The sequence below is a fragment of the Nyctibius grandis genome, chromosome 9 (genome assembly GCF_013368605.1).
Source record: "Nyctibius grandis isolate bNycGra1 chromosome 9, bNycGra1.pri, whole genome shotgun sequence".
Taxonomy (NCBI): domain Eukaryota; kingdom Metazoa; phylum Chordata; class Aves; order Nyctibiiformes; family Nyctibiidae; genus Nyctibius; species Nyctibius grandis.
Genome location: NC_090666.1, coordinates 38458342 through 38480727, shown reverse-complemented (window position 1 = coordinate 38480727; position 22386 = coordinate 38458342). Strand labels below are relative to the sequence as shown.

The following is a 22386-nucleotide window of genomic DNA, read 5'->3' as shown; positions in this document are numbered from 1 at the left end:
GGTCCCAGAAGCTGGGACCTGTCACAACCACATTTTTATGGGCAGGTGTTGGTGCTGTCACGAGCTGCTCTGCACAGCCGGACGAGCTGCCTTAGAGAGGAACGTTGCCTGTGCCAAGGTAACCAGCCCAGGTGGAGCCCAGTCAGCCTCCAGGGAATGTCCCAATGGGTTTGTTCTCCTCTGCTTCCGCTGGCTCCTGTGTTTCAGTCGATGCATGAATGGTCTGGGGGAAGGCAGGCAGCTGCTGAGAAATCATTTCTACACTGATCATCTAAAGACGTATGTGCATAAGGATACGTGTAAATAGTTCTACGGGCTGTTGACCTGTAACACGTACATACAGGTGAAAGCCGATGCATGAGTAGATGTGCTAGCATCTGTTTATTACCTGCTTCATAGGAGGCTATGTGGGAAATGGTTATATTTTTGGTTCTTTTATTAAATTATATTTTTGGTTGGAGTATTTGCTTTCTTTGCCTTCTAAATTATTTTCTTATGGAACAACAGCGTGTTGTACAACACTGGTCTCTTGCTCATTTTGATTTCCAGATTCCTTTTTTGGATCAAACCCACTGTTTTGTAGATATATTTCACATTCCCATAATAATGAGATTTTTCAAGCAAGCCCCATGCATAACTGCATGTACTTAAAAATATTCTCCGAACCAAAAAACTTTACATAAAATAGGAAAAGGGATACATGAAATAAATGTGCAAATTGTAGTAGCACTGTAAATATGGCTTATATACTTATGCAGCTCTTGCTGCAACTTGTGACATCTTTCATAGAGTGTCACCTTTAAGGGGCTATTTTTGGCAATGATGTTTCAGCATGGGATTTTAAGGGTAACAGTGGGTATTGGATATATTCTCAAGAGATCACCTTCACATTCCCTCAACTATTTCTAGGCGTATTAAAAAAGTGAGCAGTATATATTGCTGAATAGCTGTGCACACTTGTTTTATTCTTTCTCATAAAACCAGATTCAGTAAAAACATCGCCAATTTTATGGCATGTTTTTTGACAGGATTCAAAGCTATTACTTTCTTTGGATAAACAGCAGTTAGTAGAAATCTTAAATATACATGTAGGAAAATATTCAGGCTCTGTAGCATTTGTCACTTGCAGAACAGCTAAAGCAACAGAGATGCACAGCCTGAGCCAGAAAAATGTTAATGTAAACCTTTATACCCCGAGAGCTTGGAGTTAGCCACCTTTCACTTTCCTTGGCCATGAATGGTCAGAAGAGGAGGCATTTATGGAACTTAACTGACTCTTACTTTTCCTTCCTTCTTCAAAGAGTATGAAACCATTATACGTTTTAGGAACCTGCAGGTTCCTAAGGGCTTGCTGCGTATGAGCTGTTTAACGGAGCTCTGCAAACTCTGCTAGCAAAGGCTTTGACATTTTCATGGCTTGTAGAGAAGTCAGTCATTACAGAGAGGCTGCTAAATTATGGAAGCAATTTTTATCTTCCAGTTCTTTGCTACTATCGCTTCCTATAAACTTCAAGGACATTTGAGGACAAAGTATTGGTGTACTTGGTTGGCTGAGTGGCTCCCTGAGTTACTTACAGCCGTTCATTTCTAGGCTGTTCACGGATTTCTTACGTTGGCCTGCACCCTTTTTGGCCACGCCAGCGGGTAGGCTGGTCTCCAGCTCATTTTACAGACAGTTCTAGGAGGCTGCAGAGAAAAGAAACCTTCTTTTGCCTTTCCTCATGCCAAACCTGTTTTGAGGATTCCTTACAGAGCTCTGCTGCTGTCATTGCAGTGCTCTCTGTGCACAGCCTCCAGTCATGGAGCACATGAAACAAGGCGGAGAGACAGAAAGAATTTTTAGAAAGAGGAAGCAAATACTGTGAATTTCTGCTTTGCTGCTTCCTTGGTATGTTCCCTGTCAGAATTTGACTTAATAAATAACTCTTTGAATCGGTATTTAGAAGGGGAAGTATTTTAGCAAGAAATAAGACTCAACACAACCAAATCTATTTAAATGCAGCATAATTGAAATGTCAACATAGTCGTGAAATGCCTCAAGGTGTTTCTTCAGTGAAGGCTGGGTATGACACAAAATAGATGTCTGTTTACTCTGGTACAGAATAAAGCCTTTGTGTACTCCTCAAATCTAATCTTGCACTCACCTTACTGAATGTTTGAAAATGCTCGGCTGAAGCCTGACTGCCGCTACGGTCCCTGCTCTTCCCTTCTTTCAGGGAATCTTACAGTTCAGAGAAGGTTTTGATCTTGGTGGAGAGAGAAGTTCAACAGCTCGCAAGCAGGGGGCCTTTCCTGCAGGGACACCCGGCATTTACTTGGGGATCCTGCCCTGCTTCACAGTACAGATCTTATACCTTCTCAGTGAGTGCTAGTGGGCACGCTTCACTCAGGAAATGGATTGGGAACCTTTTTTTTCTTAAAGTGGTGGCTGATTCTTCGTTCAGCTGTTGATGGAGTGGCTTGAAAGAAGACAGCACTGTTTTACACCAGCTGCTATCCTCTCGTTTGGGGAAGGGCCAATAGTCCACTAATAATGGACAGTGTGCTGCTTTACTGGCCTTCCAGTGGAAATAAAACCTCTGTGATAAATGGTAGCCACAAGCAAAAGGGATGCCCTTGCTGTTCTCCCCCCAGCTTCCTGGCTGGTAGTGCTGGAGGAGGATGGGCCACAGTCATGGGGACTGTTGTGGTTATAATTATCATAGAATCATAGAATCGTTTTGGTTGGAACAGACCTTTAAGATCATCGAGTCCAGCCATTAACCTAAATCTACGAAGTCCACCACTAAACCATATCCCTCAGCACCACATCTACACGTCTTTTAAATCCCTCCAGGGATGGCGACTGCACCACTTCCCTGGGCAGCCTGTTCCACTGCCTGACAACCCTTTCAGTGAAGAAATTTTTCCTAATATCCAATCTAAACCTCCCCTGGCACAATTGAGGCCATTTCCTCTTGTTCTATCACTTGTTACCTGGGAGAAGAGACTGACCCCCTCCTCGCTACAATCTCCTTTCAGGCAGTTGTAGACAGCAATAAGGTCTCCCCTCAGCCTCCTTTTCTCCAGACTAAACGACCCCAGTTCCCTCAGCCACTCCTCATAAGACTTGTTCTCCAGAATATATACCACGTTTCATTTATATGTCTACCCTAGCCCGCTCTCTGGCTCTAGATTTCAGTCTGCCTGTGCAATACATCTTTTTTTAGCAGTTGATAGGCAGAGAAGACTAATCCATCTGACTCGTGCTTTATGAGGCAATACAGTTTTTTTTAAAGAGGTTAAGTTCAGCTAGATCTTTATCAGCAAACTGCGATTTCAGAACTAAAATGAACTTGACAACTGTTTTAACAACCTGAATGTTTATGTATGTCTTTGGTTAATGCCTAAAGTCAATATTTGTTAAGTCTGATTGATAAAAATATGTGCCTTTCATCAAGGTCAAATTAATTTGTCGAAATTTGCTTTTGCTTACCATGCTGCTTTTGCACAGAATCCCTGTCAGACTTTGTTAAAACTATGCAGGCATTTTCTCATTTAAATTATGATTATCTTCACTGTGAACCTCCCTGTGAACACTACCTCATTTGAACGTGTCTTTTCTAAAGGATGCCTCAGATTGGATTCCAATTCACTCAGGTGATGAATTACCTGACTTGACCTAATTCATTAATTTTAATGGTATTTGAAGTCTTTATTTTATTCAGGGCTCCTCTGATAGACCTATCTTATAGACATCTTTATCATAATGTCCATTCATCAGCTCCTTAAAGGACATCAGTTGAAACTGGTTGTGACTGCTGGGATGCACGCTGTCTGCTTGTTTGGGTCGTGTTCTGGCTTAGGCTTTCAATGGACACCGCAGGTTACATCAGGAAAATGAAAAGCTGACTTTGTGTTAGATAGTAAGGCTTGGAAAGGAGTGCTGAAACTGTGTATATTCAATATGTATGGATGAGCTTATGGATATTCAAATGTTCATATAAATAAACTGTGTTTAAACTGATGTTTTCACACAGTACAACCACACCATATGTTGTACCGTAGTTCTTAAGTTACACTATGGAGTGTAGTATAGGACTAAGTAAATGGCATAATTTTGTAACTGAGGTCATTAGAGTATAACTTTATGGTATACAGAGATGGAGGGGTTTTCCCTGATATTTTAAGTATTATTACATATGTAAAAGCTGTCCTATGGAATAATGAAGTTAATTCTGGAAAGAAAAAAACAACCAAACAACCTTTGCTATCTTGCTAATGCAGGTTCATCTTGTGATCTACTAATGTTTGTGTCTGTTACTGGTTGGTTCCTATCATATGTTTCTGAAAATGGTACATGCCTGGATTATAGGCATACAATTTATGTGTGTTTGTATATAACTAACTGGGGGCGAAAAGCAGGAAGGAAGGATCAGTCTGGGGAAGGGAAACACAACAAAGCTGAAGAAGCAAGTTAACACCAGAACTGGAGTATACCAGTATTCAAGATATCCCAGCACTTCCGAACAGAAAAAAAATGATTGGCTTGTGCTGATAGGGTATACACAATAAAGCAAGTCTTTTTGTAAATTTACATGGAATTATTACGTCCTGGTTATGTTAGAAAAAGTGAAGGTGAACTGTACACACTTAAATTTGGCTACTGCAGAAAATGCTTTCCCAATTTAATTTTCAATTTCTGTTTTCTTCATGAAAAGTTTAATTATACTGCAACTATTTTAAATCATTCTCTCTTTAATTTCCTTTTTTATTTTCACAGTAATCATCTATTCAGAGTTTCTAGTGTACAAACTGTGATGAAATTCATGTACTTAATGGCTTGTATTAAAAGTCACTAAATAAATAAAGGCTTTTTTTTTTCCCCCTCATGTTTAACTTTGGGTATAGCTACGCATTTCCACTAGGCTTGGTAACAAGGAATAGCAAGAAGATAATTAAGAGCCATGTATAATGTACCAAGTTTGTTTCACTGATGTTTTATAAATCCATTATTGCATGTCTCTTCATACGCATGATAAGGATGTAGCTATCACCAATATGTAAACAGTACAATTTTTCAGGCACATGCCCTGTAGTAATAATGCCAATATACTGTAGGCAAAATACTTGTATCCCATTTTTATTTCAGTATTAATTTTCAAGGAAAAAAAAAACGGGGATTCTATAACTGTGAATTTCTTGTCATTGCTGTTCAAACTCCTAGCATGACTGAATTTTCTAGAAATTATGGGAGTACTTATCTCTGTGGAGAAAAAATCTCTTTGAAGTCTGAGCATCCTCTAAGAAGTTCCACTATTAAGTCAAGCAAAAAGGACGTCTAATCCCAACTAAAGATGTTCTGCAGTTGCAAAAGGCTTCCTGCCTTCAGAGAGCTCTTCCATTAAAAGATTTTTGTTACTCTTGACGGTGATAAAAGCTACTACAGATTTCTTTGACTGCATATCTAGTAACCTACCAAGAAGCAAACATGGTTCAGGAGAAAGGTTTGCTTCTTGTTCTTCCATCTGGGGAAGACTGCAGGAAATAAATTAATAATGAGACATTTTGTCCAATATCAAAACCATATTTGATTACTCCATATTATCATGTTACTCTAAATTAACCATATTGCTCCTTATGAAAGTCTTCAAATGACATGCAAAATTTGCAGCATGCTTGAAACAGTCTCCCGTAAGAAGCATTTACAGAGAAGTAAATGAATCTATCCTTCATTTTTCCAAATGATGAAGTGTTTGTGTAACTTAAGATGATATTATAGACAGGAGAACCCTGTAACTTAGGTCTTCAAAAATACTGTTAACTATATATTATTCTGTATTTATTCTGTATTTCATATATAGAATATAATTAGGATGTACACATAATTAACAGTATTTTAACAATATTTTTACATTAACAATTTGTTGCTAGTTATTTAGAACTATTAACTGTAAGTCTAACTTTTACTTATATACAACATAGAATTAACAGTATTGCAATAATGTTAATGTTATACTGTTATACTGAATAATTTTATTTCTAAGTAATCTAATCTTGCAAAAATCCATTCTTGTGATGCTGAAATGCAAAAAAAATAGCTACAAATGTAAGCTAAGGCAATGCATTTATTTATTAACTTCCTAATTTGGATGTAAGTGGCTCTGCTTAGAGTCTTACATAGCTGGAGCATAATAGGTCTTTAATGAGAAAATAGTCAGGTTCTCTGCCAGACTTGGAATGAGCCAAGAGCAACGAGAGTTACATCCATCTCCTGTGTTTCTATTTGAAGAAGTTGTGAAAAGCTACACTGAGGGATCCTAGAATTTTGCTATACTTTGTGAAGAGGATATTTCAAAACAGAGTTTGAGAGAACCAACGATCCCCACCAAACCTGAGCAATATTTATTTCTGAAGCCAAGCACTTGGTGCAGTTGGACTGTTCTCTCTAAAAAATCAGAAGCTTTAGAAAAGGAAGAAAAAAGAAACAGATGTTTTTTTCCCTCCCTTTTGTTTTTTTTTTTTTTTTCTGCCTCCAGAATCTAGGGAAGAGCCCGGTTAACTTCTAATGTGCCAGAATGTAGGAGCCAAATGTTGAAGTAATACATGAAGCCCTTGTGTAAATACCACGGCAATTCCTTCTTTATTCTCAGTAGCTAGAAATAGGGCTGATCTTTGTAGTACAGTTTAACCTCTAAAGCACATCACCTGAGTCACTAATTTTCGGTGTTATCCTTTGCAGCTGTGCCTCTAATAATCTCAGGCTCTGGCATGCTGAAATTGGTATTGAGAATTTTTACGTCATGTTTTATTAACTTATTTATCAGCCTTTTCTGTGAATGAAGCTAAAGGGGCAGGATACAAGGATGACATTTATTTACACTATCCCCACTAATAAAATATGTCAGTGGCACCTCCTGTGAAAAACTGCATTTTTATTTTCCTATGCATGCAAAGGTACACACAGCTAGACAAAACCAGAACTGTTACCTAACCATAAAAACTACATGTGGCTGAAAAGATTAATCACTGGAGTATGCTACTTACGAGTTTTTTGATTTATTGGATGGGCTAAGGGAAAGGTTTTATTTTGGGCTCTAGAGGCTTGAAGTGCTTTGAAAAAAAGTACTGAAACAACAGCTGGGGAACTCACAATGAAAAATAACAGATGTCATTGTCCTATGGAAAATATTCAGTAAAAATTAAGCTTTCCTATGTATTAGTTGTGCATATGACAATAGCACGTATGGGCAATAACGATGCAGAGTTTTGAGCAGTGGAGCTGCTGCACTGGGTAGATCACCGAGTTACAACTAAATGAAGCAATGAATGAAAAGCAATTCTTGTGCTTCTGTTGCCTTCAAACTCAGCAACACTGAATCAATTACACATTGCCAAAGGCTAAAGTCTTGTTAGTTGGGTAAAATATAAGAAAAGCAATGAGGAAAGATGAGTCATGGTAAAATGGCAGGAAATATTACCATACTTCACAGTGTTATTGCTGATTTCATGTTTTCAGCTGGTGCTCTAAGTATCTTTAGTTCTTCCAGAAAAGTCACCACTAAGCAATCCTAGCTGGATGCAAGGTGAGATGGTGACAAAACATCAAACATACAATTGTGCGTCTCCTCTCAGACATCGAGAGGGTGGGTTTCAATCACTGTGATTTCCTGGGCTTTGGGATTTGAAGGTTCATATTTTCTTGCTTCTCTGAACCTCTGCATTTCAGCACAGTAACATACACGTATGAGACAAGACTCAGATTTGTAACACTCCAATAAGTAAACTGTTAAGAAAACCACTTGCAACAGTCTTGTGAGAACTGGCAATTGTGAGTCTTCCCAGACACCAGCACCAATGTACAGCTCTAAGTGGAAGTTGTCATGAATTGTGCCCCTCCAATGGGGCAAACACTCCAGAAGCCAACTTGCAATCCAACCCTGCTTGTTGAAGAGAAAAATTTAAACGTTCAGTCTCTTTAGCTGGCAGACACTGTAAATGCTGCTTGTGAAAAAATGTATCACTTATCCCAGCCCCTGCCGCAGTTCAGAGTATATGTGTCTGTCTCCCAGGAAAATTTTTTATTTCTCCAGTATAATTTTTCCTCGCTACCAGGTTTTTAATCCTCTTCTAGTTTAAACTCCTTTCCCTTATCCTTCACTGTGTTTAGTTGTGCATGTAAAAAAAAGTTCAGTTACTGAATTGCACGTTTGGTTCTCTGGGATCTATTATTCAATCCCTTTATGTAATTGATTCCAGGTCCTTGGCTGAGTTTCCAGGAAGGCGCTGCCTCGTGAGTCTGAGGTTTCTGGCAATTTTTTGAGGATTTTATCTGTCAAGTGAAGTTGTATTCATGAAGAGTAGCAATTTCTGAGGTACTACTTCCATGAAGAGGCATGAAATTGGATGTTGGAAAAAGTTATTATGGGTGTCTTTTATGATTTCAAAATGATTTAATTATGTTTTTCCACATAACTGAGAACTGAGCAAAGTAAATAAAGATGCTAGCTTTTTTTTTTTTTTCTAGTATCAGGAAAGGAAAAGTAATAATCTTTTGGCCTCTCTGGAATGTTTTAAAACTCCCACACCCTTCCCAGCTCTATTGCACCATTATATCTGCAGCACTAGTTGAGGCGACAGAGCAAAGGTAGAGGCTAAACTTGTCATTTGTCTCTGCAAACTGTCATTCCAGAAGAGGACCAAGACATCTTGGTGTGCCACATAAGGGGAAAATGGTATTGCAACTGCCAGGCTGTATCTGCTTGAGGCACAAAGGAGATTATCAGCTGAACTTACTGGGCCATTGGACTGGACACTTGGCATATATCAATATATGAAAATACACCAATTCCTTGCTTCACATTGTCAGATGGCCCAGGGGCTTCTACACATGACAGCTCCTACACTCCACAGAGCACTTGAGACCATGCACAATACTCCTGAACATCATTAAAGCTTGTGTGAAACGTCCTTTGGATCTTGCTTTGCTCATGTAAGAGTCAGTCTGGCAACACTGCCATCCTCTTTTCTTGCAGTAGCACATTAAAGTGCCAACTAATAGCCCTCTACTCCTTGCATGCACCTCCTCCCAAATCTGGGACTCTTAGTAAGAGGGAGCTTGTAAATACCACCATTTCACAGCAGTCTGTGTTCTGTAACAGTCTCGCTGATTTTATTTTTAATAGAGGCTTGATATTTTAAAATGTTTTGATTCTGATCATAATATAATGAAAGACTAAGCAGCAATTTACTGTGAAGACAGAACAGAGATTTAGGAGCTGGGAGCAGAATATCTCCTCTTATCAAGATGGATTTAGTGCATGATAAAACGTGAACCGGACATATGTTTGTGATGCCTGATCCCAGAGCTCTTGGGCTCCACTGTCAAAGGTACATGTACGGAGAATAACTTGGGATATCATCAATCCTGAACAATGGGATTTTTTGCATTTCTGAATTATCTTTGAAAAATGCTATGCTGAATTTTTTTCTAACCTATGCTACTAGCTTGCATGACATCTTATTTCTACAAAATTTATTTACTAATGAAACTTGGTCACTTAGAAGCCAGTACACTGTAGTTAGATAATTGGAAAAGTAATTCTTCTTAAAATGTATTGCTTCATGAATATTTAATCTTTTTTCTTAAGCTGAGTACCCAGCAGAACAAGCAAACTAAGTGCCCCACAGCATAAATGTACAAAAGTCTTCAAGACACATCATTGTTATCCCTATAGATTACGCTTTTGTAAATTGTGTCCCTGTAAAATAATATATGGACTAGTCTACCACTGTCTGCCTGCATCTCACCACAGGTGATCCAAAACTGATCAGTGGTAGCTGAAAGGCTAAAAAGATGCCAAGGAGTATCAGGCAATTAACTTTGCCTGATTTGGGGGGGGATTGATAGGCATTCATTACCATTAATGATGTTGTTTCTATGATGTGGACAAAGGTGAGCCAATCGAAACCTAGGAAGATTCATGTGACTTATAGTGACCTTGTATGTGGCTCCCAAGTCGTAGAAAACATCAAAAATATAACTTTCTTTGAACTTGCTGAGTGGTTGACATGTTAATGCCTTAGAGATGGTATAAGGGCCAAGCCTAGCAGCCACTAGGACCGAAAGAAACCCTTTCTGTTGATTTTGTTAGATATAGATAGCAGTACTGAAAATTGCAGCATTAAGAATTTCAGTGGAAGCATTTCATACAAGAAAATTGACTGAGGTTGGTTCACTGAGAACTCTTGTGATGATCTGGGTCTGTGGCTGTAGCACGTAGTATCAGTTGCTGTTATTTAAGTGTGGGAGAGGGATTCCAGCTTTCTACTGTCTTCCCTTGGTCACCGGATCTAAATCAGTCTCGGACCATTGCAAGTGCTTCTCTGTACATCGAGTTGTTCAGAGCTACTGCAGAGGTCACGTCTTCCTGAGACATGTGGAGGTGTTGCTGTGTAGCTGCTGGTTTGGGTTCACGAAGCAAGGAGAAAGGTTACTGGTGTGGATGGTCTCCCATAATTACAGAGCAATTAAAACATCAGTTAAAAACCTTCAGAGTAATATGCTGCTCTGTTTTGTGATAAAACTCTCATTAGTGCAAAATGGCAACAGACATTAATTTGGCAACAACGGTGTTAGTCACGAGTCTTCATTGATGAGATGCTAAGAAGTTTTAGTTTAGAGCCTTAAGAAAAAGATTTTCATTCTGTTCCATAGCTTCTCAATAAATAATATTTCAAAACATAAATACTTCCCTTAAGTTTATGGGAAACTCTCATCAGAATTGCTTTCTGGACTATAAAAAGTGTCCAGATATATAGTATGACTTTGGGACTGAAGTACATTTTAACAAAGGAGATTTTTCTTAATTCATATATTCTGTGATGCTGTACAACAAACTCAAATGACCTTTGTATTGCTTAATGTAGATGGACTTCAACACAATTGTTTTTGAATGAGGAGATCTGCATGAGGAAGTTAGATGTTTCAGTCATCTACAACGGACTGTTCCAAGAGAGACACTGAACAGTGATGATGACATACTGTGAGCTGGCTTCCCACTAAATAGAGCTGGAAAACATGTATAAAACTACCGTAACAGTCGCTTTTCTTCCACTTAGAAGTCCTTGTTATCCAGTGATGATAACAGGCTATATGAGCTAAGTGGAATCGTATACAGGAATGTGCATCACTGGTGAACTTACACTAATGATGGAGTGGGTAACTATTACAACAGAACACTGTGGGGCTTCAATTATTAATTAATGTTTCCAGAGCACTCTGAGACTCAGTCAGTAGTTTTTAGTTGGAGGTTGTTGTATTAAAAAACTGCTTAAAATCATTACTTCTGAGATGACTTCTTAAAATGCATTCAGTAAATGTTTGAAGTTACTGACACGTAGGTATGTGTGCACATACATATATATTTATACAAACAAAAAAGCCAGAAGTATAAAGCATTATTAAAAAATTAATGCCGCAAAGATTCAACAGGGGTATGTTTGAGCAAGTTAAAAAATATCATCAACAGAATGTGAAATAAGGCTGAGTATATAAATATGAGAGTGAACAAGGTCATTGAAATACTTGATGGTCAAAGTAAGTGATATTTAAAAAGCTGAAGTGGAAGATGTTGTTTCATCAGAGAGAAGGCTTCTATACTGCCTCTTGTAAAATTGATAACTTTACTTTTTCAGACAGAAGTCTCTGTAAGTTAATTTGGTTGACCTCACACCAAAGCACATGGGGAGCTCTTGTACAGCCCATTATGATGTCCAGACCTTCCAGTGGCTTTCAGTTTCAAAAAATAACCAGTGCAAGGGCTATATGAGCATGCCATATCGGTCCTGTCAGTGTATTATTTCTCCTCCACAGCTGCTTGCTCCTTTTCACATGCAAAGGTTAACTGTACAGTCTTACAACAGCACTTGTACGATAGCATAGACCAGCGTCATGTGGGAGTTTACATTTCAGTGTCTGTCAATTATGAAATTTAAATCCCCTTTTTCCTTCATTTGGTGACTATAGCATACATTTCCTATTCCCCAGTGTGTGACTTTGCTTTTTGTTGAATTAAGGTACAAGAGCTGGCTCTATTTATTGCCTAAGTAGATAGCTGACTAGTGCAAAAGTCTCGAAGGTGACATGCTGTATGCTTTGCCTGAAGAAATGGAGATTTACTGTGCAAGGATGAACAGCCTCCTGTGTCCTGCCAACTCTGTGCAGCTGTCACTGACAGAGGGAAATTAGGGGTTAGAAGAGACATGAGAGAGGGACGTGATAGCAGCTTCCACAGGGAGCAATCACTGCCCGATCTGCCTTCCCACCACCGTCTTGCCTGCAGAAGGGAGAGGAAGGGAAAGCTCTTCCTCAGCTCTCCATCTTGGCTTTATTCTCTTCCCATTGCCACCTGCCCTCTGCAGATGGTATTTAATTGCACCCCTTCCTTGTTGTACATTTCAGGCTGCTGCATGATGAAGTGTGGGTAGCAGGTCTTCGCAAGGGAGGGACAGCCTGTAGGATCCACAGGTTCCATGAGGTTGGCAGGGACCTCTGGAGACCATCTAGCTGACGAACTCTAGGATCACCTAGGTCAAGTTGCCCAGCACCATGTCCAGTAGGGTTTTGCATATCATCACAGATGGAGACTCCACAACATCTCTGGGCAACCTGTTCCTGTATTCAACCACCCTCACAGTGAAAAAGTGTTTTCTTATGTTCAGATGGAAATCCCAGAAAGACTTTTGCTTGGAGGGGTATAGGGTTCATACCTCTGGATTGTGAATAATTAAAGACAGACCTTAGTGAAAGGACAACCTAGGAGAAGGGTACCTGCCTCATCAGGAACAGACTCCTCAATCATATTTAGAGTTCCAGAGCAACCCTTGAGAAACTTTCTAACATCCCTTACCTCCCCAAAACATAACTGAACTTCTTTCACACCAGAGCCTGCTCTGCCCCTGCCACCAAGTTACATTTTTTTCTCTCCATGCATTCCTCAGGCACTGAAATGCAATTTACTTATAAGGCTGAGAAATCATGAGCTGATTCTTTAAATGCATTTCATATGACTAGGTCCAGACTACTTAGAAGCCCGGGTGGCCTACTCTTGTTGACTGCTGGTCCTCTCTGTAGTTTATCCATTCTGCCAGTCTTTGTCACCATTCACAAACTATTAGTCACTACGTTCACTTCTGGATTGTTAATGAACATGTTCAGTATTGTCAGGCTTCGTAGCTCATTAAACAAACTTAATTTAATGATGATTCTCTGTAACTCAGTGAACCTGCTTCAGTATGGACATGGCACTTAGTGCCATGGTCTAGTTGACATGGTGGTGTCAGGGCAATGGTTGGACTCAATGATCCCAGAGGTCTCTTCTAACCTGATTGATTCTGTGATTCTGTATGTATTTAATACTATGAAAATACCTAAAAATGTGAATTGATTTATATAAACTTAAACAAACATGCGTTTTCTTCTCATATTAACTATATCTATTCTTTTAAATCTATATCTTGTATCTAGATTAATAACCAGATAAATTACTCTCTTTAGACATGAAATCACTTACCCAGTTTCGTTTTTCCCATGTGAACTTCTCTTTAGCTTATGCTTACGCTTGTGTACGGCAGCCAAGGTGTACCTAAAACAGCGAAAGGTCAAAATAATGAGCCATTTCCACTGGTGAAGCTAATATTTTACTACATGCCTACTACCTGCTGATCTCATCTTTTCAAGTGTTTTCTGATGCTGTGGTTGAAGAACACCACATAAAACAAATTGTTTTGAAGCTCAGCCAAATATTGTAGGTCAAGATTTAGGCAGGAAGACATTTCAATAGTGCATCCATGAAAAATAAATTTATCCATGAACATGGCAGGGAGATACTGTTAGATAATATTTAGAAGATGGATATACTCACATCTGAAAAGGAGTGCTGAATGTGGTATGGATTTGGAAGATTTGATTTGCTTATTTAAGCTTTGTTCTTCCTGCAACATTCCTTCTTCTTTCTCACTTCATTAGGTTGTATATGAAAAAGAAAAAAATAAACTTAAAAAAATCTGTCTTTTTAAAAAATATTATCTTGTTAATCACAATGAGCCTGAATTTACTCAGCAAGACGTTCCCATTTTCACTGAACAATAATCACAGTAAGACACTTCTGGTTTTGAGCAGACTGACAAGTGCATTAAACAAGATGTGTAATTTTCTTGTAATCATAAAATAGAGAAATACATTTTAATGTTTGTTTAAAATAATATATTAAGTTGTTCAGCAACTCATTGCCAACACATAGACAGTGATGTGTAGAAAGACCCAACAGAGGGTTGAGGTACATAGGCAGAACTTATGAAGTGCAATCTGTGTGCCCCCGTGCTCAGAAGTGCTTACCTTGAGCAGACACCTTCCCTACTTCAAGTAAAACGTTCTGCATCACTTGGTGTTGTGGACCAAGGTTTCCCAGTGTGGAAGACCTACTGATGGGGAAGAGCTCTGATACAGTATAGTTAAGGCAACTTTTTCTTAGAAATGATAACTAATATGACAAAAGCTGGTGCTCAGCTTTTACGTGACAGCATTGTCCTTATAGCACTCACTTAGGAGGTGGGACCGAGGATTACCCAGGTGTGCCTTCAGCCTCAGGGGTGTTCACACATCGTGCCCCATCAACCGTTCCCCCATAGGATGCACCAGTCACTAGGTCTTATGCAATGTAAGGTGTTCTTGTGTTGAATCAATACTGTTAGGAAAAAAGGAGTTTTGTGGGCTCAGAGAATGCACCTTAGAGTATGACTCTTGCTGGATGATTATAGCAATGGCAAAAGGTAGAAATACAGCAATCTGTTAATATGTTTTATCCAGTAACTATTTAATGGAAAATTCAGGAGCAGCCTGGTAGCCAGGACAAAGCACCATTCTCAAGCATCATTTCTCTGCTTATGTCCTAGAAATATTACTGTAACACTCTAGCCTGAGGAGAAGATTCTGCACTCTGGAGTTTAAGCAAATGGAGTTACCTAACAGCAGTCCAGGCTTAGACATCTAATCTCTGTGAAGGAAAAGGATTGCAGTTATAGTCAGGACTTACAATTTGCTTTACCTTGCTATAGGCAGTTCAGGATGCAGGGTTTTCCAGTTGTCATTCTGGGTTATTGTTACCCTGTCTGCACATTATGTAGAAATCCTGTACTGCCTAACGCATCTCCGGGGCTAGGCAGCTGGAGGCTGGCTTGCAGACCTGAACTGTGAATGTCTCAGTTTTTAAGGCATATAACTTTTAGCTAATTTTTAGCAACTAGTAGAAAACTTCAGTCCTGTGTTTTCCCAAGACCGTGAGTCAGGAAGCAGCAGTGACTCGGCTGGTGCCCGGACACAGAGGCTGCAGCCTGACCTGGGCTGGCCATGGGAAACACAAAATATGTGGAGGAAACAATCATCTAAGCACTTGTCTAAGGGCAAACGGGAATCTTTTTTCTAGCCTGAGGTGTTGTTCCCCTTCTCTCCCCCCACCCCGTTTGAGTGTAATGGGGCACATCTGCCATATATTGCATGTTTTTTTAAATTTTACTCCTTCTGCTTCTCTCCTGAACTTTGACAGGGGTCACCCATAGTGGGAGTATAAGGTTATGAGGCTGATCTCTGATTTCCGTATCTCTTTTTCAGTGGTGTATCTACCATGAGAGAGTTATGAGCCGAGGTGTGTGACAAAGATGATTACATTTTTGTCATTTTTTTTTATGGTACGATAGTCAAAACTAATAAAATGACCAACAAATGTAAGATAAAAACATGCTGCATTATTTCAATCCAGCAATTGAATTCTATCAATCAAGCTACCCTTTTCTGTCAGAGAAGCAAACCGTGGAGCTTTATATTGCGCATATAACAGCAACAATAACAAACAAACAAAAAACTTAGGGTAGATTACATTAAAGAGTCTAATCTGTAAAAGAATTGTACTTCAAAAACTCGGAAAATGAACTAGAAAAGAAAAATAAGGCTTACAGCATATGTGTGATAAGAATAGTCTAGACATCAGTGTATGAATATTGAATCACAAAAAACGAATGAATAACACAGTGATAAGATCAAGTAAATTCATGAAACACAAAGCTGCCAAAAAGAATATGAATATTTGAAAGAAATAAGAATATGTATGGGGTACAATTAGAAGACTAGTTCAGCATTGTGGTTTAACCCCAGCTGGCAACTAAGCCCCACACAGCTGCTCACTCACTCCCCTGCAGTGGGATGGGGGAGAGAATCGGAAGAGTAAAAGTGAGAAAACTCATGGGTTGAGATAAAGACAGTTTAGGACGTAAAGCAAAAAGCCACACGTGCAAGCAAAGCAAACCAAGGAATTCATTCACCACTTCCCATGGGCAGGCAGGTGTTCAGCCATCTCCAGGAAAGCCGGGCTCCATCACATGTAATTGTTACTTGGGAAGACAAACACCATCACTCCGAACGTCCCCCCCTTCCTCCTTCTTCCCCCAGCTTTATATGTTGAACAAGACGCCATATGGTGTGGGATATCCCTTGGGTCAGTTGGGGTCAGCTGTCCTGCCTGTGTCCCCTCCCAACTCCTTGTGCACCCCCAGCTGACTCGCTGGTGGGGTGGCGTGAGTAAAGGCCTCAACACTGCTCAGCAATAATGAAAACATCCCTGTGTTACCAACACTGTTCTCAGCACAAATCTAAAACATAGCCCCATACCAGCTACTATGAAGAAAATTAACTCTGTCATCTCAGGCAAAACCAGCACATTCAGTAACAAGCTTCCCTAAGTTTTTCTCTGGGTATGTTCCAGCAACAAAGAAAAGGATTAATCTTAGTTCCATAATGAAAAATGATTTTTAGCATCAGATAGTGTGTTGCTTGAGGAATATAGTAGTGAAGGAACCTCCTGGGTCACGAGCACAGTTTCTGGTGTTTCAGGGGCCTTTCCATATGTTGTCTTTCATGAATCTATCATGATCCATGTCAAAAGCATTTATCTATTTTCTGTCCCTGCTGTTCCCATTCAAAGAGGAGTTCCAGAACCTGATTACGGTAATAGCTAAGAACCTTCTCATTTTCAGCCAGAATTTATTAATGGGCAATTTATACCCATTTGTACTTCTGCCAATAGCCCTTTAGCTTAAATTGTTTCTTTCCCCACTCTTGGTCCTCTAATATATTCACAGGCAGCAGTCATAATTCCTCTTCATTTTCATCTCCCAGCACTAATCAACACAAAAACTTGCAGTCTTCCCTCAGATTGTAGCTCTTGGTTCCCCTGGTAATCCCTGAGGCCATTCTCTGATCCTTCTCAAATCTGAGTTTCTCCTCCAGATATCCATCGGGGTGGGCACAGCAACAAACAGCTGCATCCTGGAAGAAAAGGACTCGTGAGCATCCTGGGCCTTGATATCAACACTTTATCTATGGGAAATACTTATCCTAGTGCTCTCAGTGATGCATTTCCCTTTTTCCCAGGCAACATTGCACTGGTAGCTCATAGTCATCCTCTGATGAACTCTTTGACAAGGATCCTTTGTTGTTTCAAATTGTGAAATCTCCACCTGACAGCACAAGCTCTGCTATTACTCCCTAAGCATATCATCTTGCACTTTAAACTATCAAACTTCAGCCCATTTCTTTTCCTTAGTCCAGCTCTATATCATTGATGATTATCAACATCATGTAATTGGTAAATTTTAATTTGCAGAGTACGGTGAAGTTGTCTATACTCTCCAGCATATATTGTCGTTACAAAAAGAGCAGTACAGGATTTATATATTGCAGATGTACTTAATGAAACATAATGGAGAACCCACTGTAGCCAAAAGGGCTTATGACCATCCAAGTGGCTCAGAAATAATGATATCTAAATGCATTTTGCTAGGTGGGAATCTAGTCCTCTTTCATCCTCTCAGGAAAGGCAAAGCTACCTGAGGTATCTTCATAAATTCACTCTATTGCTCGACAATCCTGAAGAGCCAAAAAACTTCCCAGCATTAAGAAACTGCACGCTGAACTGCTTTTCTTGTTAACAGAAACAGCCAAAACATCTAAGTTTGAGAACCTGGTGTGAACCTATTGTGAACCTCCTGTCAGCTCAGGAGGAACTGACAAAAAGGATAGTCAGATCAATCGGTTAATCCTTTCATTAAAAAGACATTCAAGAGATGATAGTTCCTTATATCATTCATCTCGGATGAACTATGATAAGCAGTGTATTTCCTTGAACAGCGAAGAAATAAATGAAGCCATGGTTTTATGACTATGAAGTCCTGTGGGAGCAGTTTGTCCAAGAAGCTTACAGCTCCTCTGAGCCGTTGTCAAAGGTATATCACTTTAGGGGAGATGAGATCAGCAGCATCCCTGCCTGCCTGCCTGCTCTCCTGCGGGACTAGATACCTGGGAGTCAGAGGAAATGAAAGTCAGGAAGCGTAAGATTGACACGGGTTACTTTGAGAAGGCAGGGTGGCTTTTGTGGTAGAGCTGGAACGTACTTCAGAGAGGGTCGTTCATGGGGATGCAGAGGAGAAAAAAACGGTGCCCTTCATGTCTCCTGTGGAAGAAAGAAAACACTGAACAAAATGACCTAAATCAGAGCAGGATGAATTGTCAGTACTCCCGGGGTTGGAGAAAATAGATCATCCTAAAGGCACTCACAGCTACTTCTGCTACCCTGTATTTCTGCAAATCTCATGGCTTGCTCTGCAGCTCCCTGTCTTGAACTCTCAGTCTCCTTGTGAGCCATAAAGCTCTCTCCTGTTGCTTTCCCTCAAAGCAGCTTCTTCCTTTAAGTCTTGCAGCAGAAATACCATGTTTTGACAAACTGATAACTTTCTGTAGCTGTGATAAAAGTGCAAAGCTCCGTGATGCTCATTCTTCATTGCCTGTGTACTTTGTAAAGCAGTTCATGTTGAGAGAGGGAGACCAAAGTGGGTGCAGAATTTTACTCTGATCTGAAAGCAAGGTAGGAAGGACAAGAAATGAGGATCCCTGCCTTTTACCTCTTTAAATTTCCTATCTGGAGCATTAAAAATACCAGTGTTCAGTGCTTCACGATGATTCTTTGCCTCCTCACCTCTTCCCAAGAAGCCTGTTACAAATCTGACCAACCCATAAATGTCTACACTGTCTTCCATAGTATGTCCTTCAATACTTAAAAAATATGAGCAGATAGACTATTTTTATTAATTTTCCCTTAACTTACCTGCTAGTTTATTGTTGCTGTTCTCCAGCACACTGACTGTGAGCAGGTCCCACTATTCTGGTTTAAGCTGCTGGCTGTCTGCATCAATTATGGAAAGAGTGCAAACAAGACAAGTCCCATTTATGAGTCAGTTATCATGTGGTAGAAGCTCCTGGCTGTATAGCATCAGACAAATATTTGACGAAGAAAATTATAGGTTGTAAAGGATGGTTGATCCATGTTTGCCTAGCAAATGAAATGTATATGTCGATTTAGTTTAGATAGGAATATTAAATAAACAGATACCACCTATTCACTCTTGGTTCCAGCTCCACACCTCAGTGTGTGGTCCCGTTTTAGGTTACCTTTAGGGAAGTTTCCTGGTTTTCATGCTGCATGGGACTTGTTCTTGGAAAGGTATAATAGATTTAAGGACTGGACTAGGGACAAGAAACAAACAAAGCAAGCTACGGCCAAAAAATGTATTTTTTTTCCTATTCACAAAGGCACAAAAGGCAGAGAAATAACCCACAAACCACTTGGAAAATGGGCAGATTTAGACAGTGGGTGGTTTATCAGCCTCTAGTCAGTCTGTAGAGTGTGTGGATTACAGAATTCGAAGGAATTCCCTGTGATAATTGTGTGAAACCTCTTTGGTTTTAGAATAGTTGCGTTATAGTCAGTAGTATGTTTGGGTGCCAGCCACATCCACTTTTCTCTCCAAATTTCGGCTTTGACACTGGCAGACGTTCCAGAATTGAAGCCCCAGGGCTCAGATGCTGATGCAGACTCTTCTTCGTATTAATTTTCATTATACTCCCAAGTAGAACTTGATGAATAATGATCGGACGGGTTAAAACTGCCCCACATATTAAAATACAGAAGTCTCCTTTTCGTTGGGACATACCCAGTTACTTTCAGCCAGCCCTGTAACAGAACCTTTCTCTGTCCATTTGCAAGTTATTTTCTGATCCATCTGCATATAGGTTTGAAAAATATCTTCAGATCAACTCTGTAAGCTGTTTTCCTCAATCCTTTTCTTATTTTCCTAGAGCAAAAAATGTTGTTGCTCATTAAAATACTATTTTTTTCATCAGCAAAATTATCGATACACATCATACATGTCAGGGTTGAGAAGTGTTTGAGTTTGTTTAGTTTGTTTTCATGCTGGAAATCATTACAGTGTATATTTGTACAATATTTCCTCTGGTTGTTAGCATCGTGCCTTGTGCTGATAGTATGTATTTAAGCCATAGATTCTCTGAAGGACTTCAGTAGTAATGACATATATAATGTCCACTGTTTATCCAACATCACATGTCCAACATTAAATTATTGAGCCGGAATGTATTCCCATTGATCGCTGTGAAGGTTGTATGTGTATCAGTAAATCAAAACAAGCTTGAAAAAGATAGAAAATCAATTGATATGAGGAATAGGAAAGACATAGATGTTGAAACCTTTCTCATAACCTTGGCTGGTTTTTATAGCTATAATCTAACTGTTTGAGCTTTGGTGTTTTTTTTTTTTTCCAAATCATTGCTTTGACTGAAAATGACCAATGTGCAAAAAATGGATGTCTAAGCAGTACACCTCGATAATAAACTTGTGAGCAACTTTTGACAGAAATAAAATGCTGATTTCTATTTATAAACTTTCTGAAATGCAATTTTCAAAGCAAGCATTTTGCAAAGTATTATGTGTCATATTTCCAACACCAGCTAACGTAAATGGTGGCGGTGTTTCCTTCCTGAGACATGCACTTACATATATAAAAGGTTCTAAAGTCTGCAATTTAAGAATAATAAAAATATTTATTAACATTTTGCTCTAATTGATATTATTTACAGAATTGCTACCCAAATGCCAACAGATGAATTGCCAATACAAATGTGCCATTACCAGGAACAGTACCAGGTGTTACTGTGGAGACGGATATGAAACAAGCAGTGATGGAAGAAGCTGCACAGGTAAACAAGAAATATGCTGTAACATTAACACCCGGGTATCCTCATCGTTCCCTGATGGCTGCCAGGGGCAGAGAGCCGGCGGTGAGCTGCCAGCTCTGGCCGACGGTGGGCAGCCGCAGCCGCTTCCTCAGCCATCTTCAAAGTTGTTCGTCAGGGAATGAGCGTGGGCTTGTAGGGTCAGGCATGGGGAAAGAGTGCCCCTCCAAAACGAGAGTCAGAGCCTCCCTGCTGACTCTTTGGTGCTTCCCTGTCTGTGCCCCAGCAGTAACCATTTATATCAGAGGGCTGGAGCATTTATATCGGAGGGCTGGAGCACCTCCCCGATGAAGACAGGCCGAGAGAGTTGGGGCTGTTCAGCCTGGAGAAAAGTATGCTCTGGGGAGACCTCCTAGCAGCCTTCCAGTGCCTGAAAGGGCTACAGGAAAGCTGGAGAGGGACTTTTTACAAGGGCATGGAGTGATAGGATGAGGGGGAATGGTTTTACGCTGAAAGAGGGTAGATTTAGATTAGATCTTAGGAAGAAATTCTTTCCTGTGAGGGTGGTGAGACACTGGAACAGGTTGCCCAGAGAAGCTGTGGCTGCCCCCTCCCTAGCAGTGTTCAAGGCCAGGTTGGATGGGGCTTGGAGCAACCTGGTCTGGTGGAAAGGTGTCCCTGCCCATGGCAAGGGGGTTGGAACTAGATGATTTTTAAGGTCCCTTCCAACCCAAACCAGTCTGTGATTCTATATGTTACTGGGAGGAAAGCATCCTCAGCCAGACTGGAGGAGGTAGGGAGTGTTTCCCACTGCTCAGAGCAGCTTGCAGCTCATTTGTGCAAGCCACTCTCCAGACCTCACTACTAGGAGGCCCTGTAAAACTTGTAGCATTTTGCCTCATGCTCATAAAGTCACACCAAGATTAGAATTTGATAAATGGACACTCCCAGATCATACAGCTTAGCTGGCAATGTTATTTCGGCATAAATAGTTGTACACTGAAATTGGTGTTCTTTTCCATTTTTGAAATATATGACTTCTTAATTCACTATCCAGGTATTTATTTCTTGTTTTATTTTTTCTCTTTTTACAAGCATATTGGAGTTCTGTTGCCTTATGTATGTGCTCACTACCAATCACTCCTCTCTACAAGTAATAGTGCTAAGCCGGATTCTTCATAAATGTAATTTATTATAAGTTCTTTTGCTCTATGGTTGTCATGGTTTGTGATTGAAAATATATCTGAGCAAATAATTTCAACAGCAGT

The 22386-nt window shown here is 39.9% G+C and overlaps 1 protein-coding gene across 1 annotated transcript in view; it reads left to right on the top strand.

Annotated features, from left to right (window-relative positions):
* Positions 1–22386, top strand: part of LRP1B (LDL receptor related protein 1B) — a 570912-nt gene that overhangs the window by 185972 nt on the left and 362554 nt on the right. The window contains exon 4 of the mRNA XM_068407216.1: positions 21023–21142. Within this exon, the coding sequence (XP_068263317.1) occupies positions 21023–21142 (120 nt within the window). The remainder of the gene's footprint in view (positions 1–21022; positions 21143–22386) is intronic.